The following is a 10822-nucleotide window of genomic DNA, read 5'->3' as shown; positions in this document are numbered from 1 at the left end:
AAAAGACCAAAAAACCCATGAGAATTTAGACGAAGTTGATAACTTGTAAATAAAATTTAATTGAGCAATTTACTTCAAATTTTTAATTTAAGTGGTAATATGCAAATTGAGTCAAAGTTATATCCGTAAAAAGACTATTTACTGATTTCATCTTTTACGGAATCGACCCCACGACTGTACAAGAATATGCGGAGCTCAACAACGGGAGGAGCTGAATAAAGTAATAACCGAGGAGGAGTTTAGAAGCATTATCTTTTCTTTAAAAGATGGCAAAGCCCCAGGTCCCGATGGGTTCAATGCTCCTTTCTTCAAAAGGGCTTGGGTAATTGTTGGAAAATTGGTGAGAGCCAGCAATGGAGTCACCATTCAAGGCGGACATACTGAAGGGGAAGGTGGCCTTGTTGACAGGAGGAGGCTCAGGAATCGGGTACGAGATATCACTTGAGCTGGGCAAACATGGAGCCTCAATTGCCGTCATGGGTCGTCGTAAACATGTCATTGACTCTGCTGTTCAAGCCCTTCAGTCTCATGGCGTTCATGTATTTCTCTAACGCTTTAATACCATATTTTACTGTTTTATGTCACTTACTGGTCTTTAGTAGTCAAATAATCATCTGGGTCTCTCTCATTTCTCTGTGTTTTCATTCTTTTATGCTCAATCTCATTTCACTGGTCTCCAATTGTCATATAATCATCTGGGTATCGCTCATTATCTTTTCTGTGTTTTTATTGACTTCCTTTTATGGTTTTTTTCAATGATCCTTGTTTTCTGTTTGGTAGCTGAGAAATTTTAAGAATAAAGTAGAATTAGTTTCAGTTGGTATTTCGTATTATAAAGAATTTGTCTGTAGCTATCCGAATCTTCATAAATTCTGTAGTGGGGTGGTTTCCAAGATGCTGAATGTATTCGTTCTGACTTCTGCCTCTAACAGTTCTCTTATATTGGTCAATTTATCAGTTAATGCTGAATTTAACATTCTTACATTAGACTGATATATCCAAATTGTTGAAGTGTTGAAGTGTCTGCTTTCATGATTTGAGAATTGAGATCAATTGTCAAGAAAAGAAATAAAATAATAGAAATTGGATTGTTTTGTTTGTTGCAGGCTATAGGACTTGAGGGTGATGTTCGAAAAAGAGATGATGCAGTTAGAGTTTTGGAAGCAACTGTCAAGCATTTTGGTAGGCTTGACATCCTTGTGAATGCTGCAGCTGGCAATTTCCTTGTGGCCTCTGAGGATCTATCCCCCAATGGATTTCGAACAGGTTGTATCTTTAGAAGTATCAATCTAAGCATAGCCAGTTTTAGCCATAGCTCATAGAAGGACCTACCACATTATTATTCCCCTAATATTACTTTTACTCCTATAAAAAGCTCTTAGAGGCCCAACATTGATTCTTATTCTTGAAATTGATTCCTGCAGTTATAGATATAGATTCTGTTGGCACTTTTACAATGTGTCATGAAGCACTCAAGTATCTCAAGAAAGGGGCATCAGGGAAGGACTCATCTGTTGGTGGAACAATAATAAACATAAGTGTAACTTTGCATTATACAGCTACTTGGTATCAAGTTCATGTATCTGCAGCAAAGGTTTGTTAAACCAGTAAAAACTTTGAAATGTCTCTGCTAGCATGTGTGGGATTATTGATTATTTTATTTTTTTGAATCAAAGGGCAATAATACCCAGTGGAGCCTAGTCGCCCCATCCTCAATTCTCTCCCCTAAAAGTGGGAGAGGTAACGGATGACACTTGGCTAATCAGTCTGATGGTACTGACCTCTATTTTTTTTTTATACCAGGCAGCTGTTGATAGCATTACAAGAAGCTTGGCATTGGAGTGGGGCACAGATTATGATATAAGAGTCAATGGTATTGCACCAGGACCTATTGAAGACACTGCTGGCTTTAGCAAACTTTTACCTAAGGAGATAGTTAAAGAGCATATTACTGTATCAAAAGTAGGGCAGAAATGGGATATTGCTATGGCTGCACTATATCTTGCATCGGATGCAGGTTAGAAATCTAATTCACTCATTTAATTTTGTGTTCCATTTCCATATGTATCTTCTTATGAATTCATCTTACGAGTTCCAAATTGCCACCATATTAACTTTTATTTTGATCTAAACACCCTAAGTAAATTTTGATGAAAACACCTATGGAATACTTGAGGCACTAGCAGCCTTTTTCTTCATTTTTGAAAGAGTGAAATTACACTGTCCTGCTCACCTGGCAATATCTTATTGCGGTGTCACTGAGTGAATATATATGATTGTAGACTAGTGTTTTACAATCGTTCTTACAATATGCGTAGTTGAAACAGTTCACATATGCTCTCTTATAATTTGCAAATTATGCATATGATGATGACATTATGTGTGTAGTTATACCGATGCCTTAGATACTACGTTAGTGAAACTTCCACATTGTGTTTGAAGGTTTCCATTTACAGACTCTGTTTGCTCTCATTTCTCATTTCCACATGGAGACATGATCTTATGCTTCTGTTTGGTGTTTGAAGGAAAATACATCAATGGAACAACATTGGTTGTTGATGGGGCAGAATGGCTGAGCAAACCCCCCCATCTTCCGAAAGAGGCAGTGAAGCAAATGTCTCGAGCTGTGAAGCGAAGGTCTAGAGATGAACCAGTTGGTATTGCTAAGAGCAAGCTTTAATTTCCATTTGGTGACCAAATATTTTTTCGCTCTACATCAAATTCAATTCATTGCCAGTGCGTTCCTTCTGGAGCCACTTTGGGAAAGAAAAAATCCATGGCCACCAACTCATAAATGTAATATTACTTGTAAGCAATACCATTCAAACATATTAAAGAGATGAATGTAATAGATGTGTAGACCCCAGTTTTCTGGATCAATAAGCTCTCTCTCTCTCTCTCAGATACACATGCAGACATATTTACAGGTATAGATAACCCATTTTTCATTCCCCTTGATGCTGCAAGGTAGTCTAAACTCAACGTAAGGTTTGCTTTGAATTAGTGAGAGCCATGATCAAGTGTGTATCAGTGCCTTCTGCATATGAATTTTTGGATGCTCTCATCACCGGTTCAACTTCCATACTAATATTTGCTCAAGAGCATGACAGTTGTTTCTGCTAGTAGTGTTGGCCAGGAAACGGGTGTTATATAGCCTCTTCTGATGCTTGTAATTAGGAAATTATTTTCTTGCCAATAAATTCTTCAAATTATCGTATAAACACTGAATCAAGTTGCACAGGCACTAATCTTTAAGAGTAGCAGACACTGACCAGATAACTTTCTCCACAAGAACAAATATGCTGCCACTAAGTTAAGAGTGTTGAGAGTAATGTGGAGCAATGTCCCACATCGGAAAACTAAGGCTTAGCATATGTGCTTATAAGTCTTGGGCCTCTCCACCCATTGCCAATTGGTTTTGGGTTGGATGCTCTAATTCTATCATGGTATCAGAGCTTGGTTATTCGCGTGTAAGGCCCAACGGCCACACGTGCTCCCACGTCACCCAATACAATTTGTTCACGTGTAAGGCTCAAAAATATCGCCACACGTGCGGGGGCGTGTTGAGAGTAATGTGGAGCAATGTCCCACATCGGAAAACTAAGGCTTAACATATGTGCTTATAAGTCTTGGGCCTCTCCACCCATTGCCAATTGGTTTTGGGTTGGATGCTCTAATTCTATCAAAGAGAACCCTACCACAGTTGTCTAATACAAATATTAAAAAGTTCCACTTTTCTAGCATTCTTACCAAACAGCGCAATCTTGATAAGAATTTGACATTGATACTCTTAGTGGAAGCACAGGATTCTCATGCATACAGAACAACCACTACCAAAAAAGAAAAAAAAGTATAAATTGCAAATGTCAGATGGTATCGATCCACAAAGACATTGACAAAATCATGATCCTGCCACAAGTTGATTTTATTCATATATCATTCATCAGGCTTGTTTCAGTAGTGCCAAGTTTGACCCATGATGTTCCCGTACATAGGGGAAATGTTAGAACATCCGTTGCAACAAAACACACAGAAATCCCAATTTAAATAATCTAAGGGCCCATTTGGTATCCTATTCAAATTGTTTTTTTAAAAATTAAGATTTTTTTTAAAATGTGAGTTTTCAAAATCAATTTTTAAAATTTGAAAACGTGTTTGGTATGAAATTTGAAAACAATTTTTAAATTTAAAAAATGATGACATCTAAGAAAAAAGGAAGTGTGAAAAAAAAAAAGAGAAAAATAATGTTTTATCATTTTTAAAAAGAGATATTTTTGAATTTTTTTAAAAAAACTGTTTTTAAAAGTGGTCTACCAAACACGTTTTCTTGATTAAAACTTGTTTTTTTATTTTTAAAAACAAAAAATAGTTTTTGAATAGAATACCAAACAGACCCTAATTTTCTTAATCTCTTTCTCAAGTCTCAACAGAGTAGATGTGCCAGACTTGAGATAGACAAGGCAACACGATCTTTCAGTGGCACTGTGATCACATACAGAGAGCAAACATGGCCCTCAACCAGTAACCAGTCAGTCAATATTTTGTCAAGAAATATAGGCTTTATAGCAGTCCCACTCTCTTAATGGGGTTAATGCAATGCCTAGTGCCAATAGACATGGAATCAATTCTAACCGTCCATGTCCATGCATACAATAAACAAAGAGAAATAAAAATGATTCTAAAATTTGACTAAATCTAAACTAATAAAAACAATACCCGGAATATGATCCAATAGGAATGCAGCCTACTAAAAGAACTGGCTTTCTCTGCTTATATAAATAACCAACGAACAACAAATTTTAATCGTGAAGCAGAAGAAAGCATAACACTAGCTTAGAACCAAGGGACAAACAAAAAGGCCAACCATTGCTAAAACTATTTTCTTGTTACTAATCCCACAGCCGTGAGAACCTGAAGGCATATACTTGACATCCAGCTTACTCCAACCATAAAATAATATTTAATCCAGACAAAAAAAAAACCAGCATCAATAGAAAAAATATAGCGGCATAGTATCCAAGCTAATACTTTTTACATCCACAGAAGTTAAAATGACAGTAATATCTTTGACTTTTGTTCGTAAATACTTTTTCTATACAACCTGCAGTGTTTTCAATCAGGTAACATAACATGGCCCCTAGAATAAGGCAAAGACCAAATACAAGATAAGTAACATCACAAGATTTTGAACAGGGACGGCAGAAGAAAGACAAAATTATATCCATATGCAATTAGCATAAAAAAGTTTCAGCATTCATCACTAAACCAATTAGAAGCAACAACTAGCTCAAATATTTATTAAGAAAAAAAATAGAAAACATGTATAGGTGCCACCAAAACGAAACTTCCACAAAGCTTTTCCAAAGTTCTTTCCTTTCTTTTTTTTTTTTACAACATTTAGAACAAAGAAACTTACACACATAGACTCATCCATCTTCCATTTCTCAGACATCCAAGTTTTCCATCTGAATGCTACTTTTGAGAGGCACATACTCTCCAAGATACCCACCAAGGTGATCATGCAAAGCACTCTTATCAATCCCCTGATGATGGTAACTCTTGCAAACATAGTAAAGCACACTCTGCAACAACAACCCCACCAAATTCACAATCACCAACACTCCCACCAAAAAACCCCCAACTGTGATCCTCACAAAAACCCCATAATTCTCCCCACCGTGCACCACCACTGACCCGAAAACTCCCGCGATAACCCCGCAAATCGTCAAGTACCCGAAAACAAGCACTGCCGCCATTCCGATCTTCCCCTTCAGCAACTCATAGCTCTTCTTCATCGCCGCGAATCCGTAAACGGGCTCGAGAACAGAGACCACACTAGCCAAGTGCCAGAGTGCAGTAATGTAGACGTGAACAACAAGGAAGAGCAAGAAAATGACCATCCCAGAGAAAAGCAGCAAAATTGGGTTCTGGGTATCAATGGCAACAATGAGCAGAACCAAGAAACCCACAAATAGAAAGTTATAACCGGCCATTAGGAGCGAGACCCAGAGGAAAGTGATGAAGAGGCGCTTGAAGACTTTGGGAATGGCAGAGAGGGTGTTGGAGAAGGAGACGGGTTTTGAGGTGTAGAGGGAGGCGACGGTGAAGACGACGGCGGCGGTGGAGAGGAGAGAGAAGGCGAAGAGGAAGATGAGATAGAAGAACTGGAAGAGGAGGAGGAGGGTCCATTTGTGGTGGAGTTGGGCCGACTCGGTGGAGCCCTGGAGCTGGTTGAGAAGTGGGTGGGTGAAGAGGGAGTGAGCTAAGATGGCGAAGGAGAGAGGGAAGATTAGGGTTAGGGTTATGAGGTAGAAGGTTTTTGGGGACTGTTTGGGGATGGAGGTTGATTCTCTGAAAATGTCTGGGATGGTCAGGAATTGGAGCTGCTCTGGGGCCAGATCCATGGTGGTGATCTGTTAGGGAGAAAAGAAAAAAAAGAAAAGGAAAATAAAACAGAAAGAAATTGGAGGAAGTGAAGATTTGGGTTATGGCTTATTTGGCTGAGAGGTCTCAAGATCTTATTTTTAGGATGTGAAGAGAGAGAAAGAGAGGAGAGAGAGAGAGAGAGAGAGAGGATGAGGAGATCGGGGAAGAAGGGTGGAAGAAGAAGGTGGCTAAAAAGGTATTAATTCTGAGTCAATAGTGTATATATGTAATAAGCTTGCCTTCCACGTGTGTGTTAATTTTGTTGGTTTTTTCTTTTTAATGTTTTTGACTTTATTTATAGGGATGGTGGAACCAAAAGACCTCAGATCTATGATTTTTTTTCTTTTAATTAGGGAATGCGTTTACATTTCTTGATGTTGTGTAAGAAAATATATATATGTGTAAATTCATATCAATTCTTCTTCTGAAAAATATAGCAATTTCACTCATGTAAAGGTTAAAAGTAATAGTTTTGTTTTTCTAATTTTTGTAGTGTAAAGGTGAGTGACCGGTTGGATGGGTGGGCTATATAACCCAGCCCAAGTTCAAAAAAAGAAAATTGTTAGGCATGTAATCTAAGTCGAAAGCCCAGCACCAGATGAGCCCAGCCCAGCGACTAACTCCAGGTCCAGAACACAATCCTTTCCTTTCCTAGTTGGAATTTGGAAGATTGTTTTTTCTTGTGTGCTAAGGTTTAGAATGCTGAAAAATAGGAATAAGCAAGCAACGTGAGAAGAGAAAGGAGGAGCCGCATCGATCCGAGAGACGGATACTGACCCGACCCGATACGTCCTCCCTTCTCCAGCCGGTATGTACTAATTCTATATATCAGCTCCTCCGACAGTAGTGTGCTTGCTTGCTTGTGTCTGTCTGTGTGTATATTTGTCCTTTGCCTAATTGAGCCAGCTGCTACGTATAGTAGAAATGGTGACAAGATGCTTGCCCCTGGATGTGTTGTTGGACATTCTTTCAAGACTCCCTGTGAAATCTTTGAAGCGGTTCCAATGTGTTTGCAAATCGTGGCATCATCACTTGAGAACCCCAGGTTTTGTGACCCAACACCTCAATTTCCACACCAAAAACAACAAGAATAATTGTTTTCTTGTTTCGCACATTCCTGATCCTCCGTCTCGTGGAGAACCACTAAGGAATTATCTCACCTTGCTTCATTTTAACGAAACCACCGATGATATTGTATCTCTCCATTGGCTAAATCTTTCTAGTTATTTTAAGCCGGAGGATTGTTCACATGTAGACATTAGAGGTCCATGTAATGGCATATATTGCATTATCCAGAATATAACAGAAAAGGGCACGGCTTGCGTAAGTAACAAATATCGCATTGCATTGGTGAATCTTGCATCAAGAGAATTCAAGGCTCTTCCAGATCATCCAATCATCTCGCCTCGTCCGCGCTATATCTTACAACAGATTGAGTTTTGTTTTGATCCTAAAACCAACGATTATAAGGTGGTTTTTTTTACAACTAGCTACCATCGGGAAGAGGAAAGATTAGGCTTCATCCAGGCTCTAGTATATAGCTTAAGTTGTAATTCATGGAAAAAGGTAAATGATACATTGCCGGATCATTCTTTAATTGGCTGGGGTCACTCTGGGAATAACACTTATGTTGATGGAAATGTTCACTTGTTGGCTTACAACTCCATCCACGACCATGACGGTGTTTGTAGCTACTTTATTCTTTCATTTAATGTGGTTGATGAAGTGTTCCAAAGGATAAAGCTTCCAGGACTATTGGGGAGTAATTTGTTTGAAATGGATTGCAATATTAGAGCGTACAACGGATCACTTTCTATAATGGTTTATCCAATATCACTGTCTTGGCCTGGAAGGGATTATAAATTTGTTGACATATGGGTTATGCAAGCCTATGGTAATGATGAGTCTTGGACTAAGCAAACGATAGGACCAATTGCCGAACATGTCTATATAGCTTCTTGGCGAAATGACCAATTTCTTTTGAGAATTGCTTGTAAAAATGATCTGATTCTCTTGTATGATTCAAGTACCCAAAAGATCAAGAAGCTTTTCGATTCGCCTTATTTTATGTGTTTTCAGAACATTTGCATCTACTCGGAGAGCTTAGTTTCATTGATAGGGGATGAACGAAATGAGAAGAATATGCTATTTGATATAGTGGAAGACCATCCGTTATTCACAAACCGAAACCCAGATGAAATTGAGGATGGCATGCCACATGCAGGTTCTTATATACAGTCTTTAAATTGTTTTGTTCCCTTGTGTGGATAATGTATGATATATATATATATACATCTAATTGATCCCGGTTATGATTTGGAGTTTCTCATGACTTATATGCTTGAAAATTGTGTGATGTCTGCAGGTGTGTGGGAACCCTACTTGGAAGAAGTAAAGGCCAAGACAAACCCAGATATAAAACCATGTTATCTATATATGTGTGAGTGTGGATTATGCACATAGCTAGCCATCAAAACCCCATGCAACAAGCCCTTCAATTTGAAGAGTTGAATTAAGGGCTCTGCACCCAATAAACTCTAATCTCTCTCCGTTGGAGGCTATGCCTCTTCTATCTTTCTTTAGCTAAATTCGCTGGTTTTTGGTTCTTTCTTTTTATCAAATCTTTATATATATGTGTACCAATTGGTTCACTGGATTTAATATTATGAATTCATTGTTATTTGTCAAGTTAATTTGCATGATAAATGATCGATGTTGAATTTGAGCATATGCCTTGTGTCCTATGATCATGTATATGTGTTCAATTGTGGTATAATAGCTTAACAACTACAATATTTAACATGAGCAAACAACCACTCGGAGTAAATTTTATACAAATTAATTTCTATATAATAGCTTGTAAGACATCTTATCTAGCATGCATGGATACACAATGGCGCCATCTAGATCGAACAACCCAAGGAACCAAATTTGACTTTGAAAGATAAGAAAGCATGAGTTGCGAATGCACAATGCACTAAGGAATACCCATGAACTCAGAATAAACGCATAAATGTCACCTCCAAAACCACTGCTCAGAGGGAGTAAATGATCACTTCAACATATTAGTAATTAATCACTTCCTCGAGCGTCACTGTCTTTGTCCCTGTAGACGATGCTGTTTTCAACACCACCATCAGTCCATCAAAGATCCATGAATGTTCCCTTACCACGTGGTCACGAATCAGCGGTTCACCATGTAGTGAGATTTCAGATGCTTATAAAACCAAGTTACAAGACTCACTCTAGATAAGCAGATAGTAGTTATGGTATTCTTATTTTTCTAATTATTAATGAAATAATAAAAGAAAAAAAAAAAGAGGATAAGCTGATACTTTTGGACAATACTTCCTAGGAGGAATTCCTCACTCCCCACTAATGTAGCACAACCACAACTACACACATCTCATTTTTTTTAAAGCTCAATGACTCTAAGTCTTAACCCAAATATTTTTTGTTGAGTTAACTTTTATAATTTTATCTTAGTTAAAATATTTTTATTTTATTTTATTTTTATGCAAGAGTGTTATTTAACTAACCGTCTAGAATATGATTGGCAAAAAAAAAAAAAAGTCTAGAATATGACCAGCCTCGGCATAAATAAAAACCTAGAATATGACCGGCTTGAGTAATTGGACAATAAAGTGAAGGGTAAAAGAGAAAAAAAAATTTTTTAACTAAAGTAAAGGTTATTCTAAACAAAATGTTTTTTTTTTTTGTAATCAAAGGCATTTTGGGTTCAGTTTCGTATATTAGACTAATTTCTGGATTAATACTTAGGTTAAAAATTATCAAGTTTAAAAAAAAGGCTTAATTATCGATTTACCACCCAAAATTGTAACTCATTCCCACTTTACCACCTAAAAGTTTTTTTGTCCCAGATTACCACCTGTAACTTACATCCGTGTCCCATTTTACCTTGTTCCGTCAACAATTCTGTTAATGCTGACGTGGTACGCTGGATGTGCGCCACGTGTCACATCTTTTTTGTATTTTTTTGATTTTTTTGATTTTTCTATTTTTATAAACTTTGAAAATTAATTAAAAATAGCTCCGAACTTAGAAAAATACACGGAAAATTCCTACCGACTTGTCTTAACTAGTACTAATTTACTATGGGGTCAAAATGCCAATTTTCCCTCTAAAAATTTCCAAAAAATTTGGAAAGTCCAAATTTATTTCTAGAAAATTAAAATACTCTAGACTCTTTAAAAATTCATAGAATAATCTCCCGAACTCCAAAAAATATGAGATCTGCACCGTTAGTCTTCTAAAAACTAACAATACCTTTCTCGTGAACACTTGCTACCCAAAAGACCTCTCGGTCTTAGAGAAAAATAAAATTCTCTATAAAATAAATTCTAGAAAAATTCTAAAATTTCTGTAAAGTCTCGAA

The 10822-nt window shown here is 37.3% G+C and overlaps 3 protein-coding genes across 3 annotated transcripts; 2 read left to right on the top strand and 1 right to left on the bottom strand.

The window, feature by feature from the left end:
- Positions 1 to 203: 203 nt before the first annotated feature.
- Positions 204 to 2948, top strand: LOC147297430 (peroxisomal 2,4-dienoyl-CoA reductase [(3E)-enoyl-CoA-producing]-like). The gene is made up of 5 exons (XM_086250946.1): positions 204 to 539; positions 1107 to 1266; positions 1425 to 1594; positions 1804 to 2017; positions 2526 to 2948. The coding sequence occupies exons 1-5, from the start codon at positions 354 to 356 to the stop codon at positions 2678 to 2680; spliced, it is 885 nt and encodes a 294-aa protein (XP_086107072.1). The 5' UTR covers positions 204 to 353; the 3' UTR covers positions 2681 to 2948.
- A 2258-nt stretch (positions 2949 to 5206) lies between these two features.
- LOC147297429 (uncharacterized) lies at positions 5207 to 6603 on the bottom strand. Its single transcript, XM_086253971.1, has one exon. It carries the CDS (start codon positions 6402 to 6404, stop codon positions 5445 to 5447), a length of 960 nt encoding a protein of 319 aa, XP_086110097.1. The 5' UTR covers positions 6405 to 6603; the 3' UTR covers positions 5207 to 5444.
- Positions 6604 to 7350: 747 nt separating this feature from the next.
- LOC147297428 (putative F-box protein At4g38870) lies at positions 7351 to 8889 on the top strand. Its single transcript, XM_086234226.1, has 2 exons — positions 7351 to 8650; positions 8792 to 8889. Exons 1-2 carry the CDS (start codon positions 7351 to 7353, stop codon positions 8887 to 8889), a joined length of 1398 nt encoding a protein of 465 aa, XP_086090352.1.
- The last annotated feature ends 1933 nt before the right edge of the window (positions 8890 to 10822 follow it).

This window comes from Dryas octopetala, chromosome 1 (genome assembly GCF_963921425.1).
Source record: "Dryas octopetala chromosome 1, drDryOcto1.1, whole genome shotgun sequence".
Taxonomy (NCBI): domain Eukaryota; kingdom Viridiplantae; phylum Streptophyta; class Magnoliopsida; order Rosales; family Rosaceae; genus Dryas; species Dryas octopetala.
Note: the sequence above shows the minus strand (reverse complement) of the source record. Positions and strands in the feature narration are given on the sequence as shown.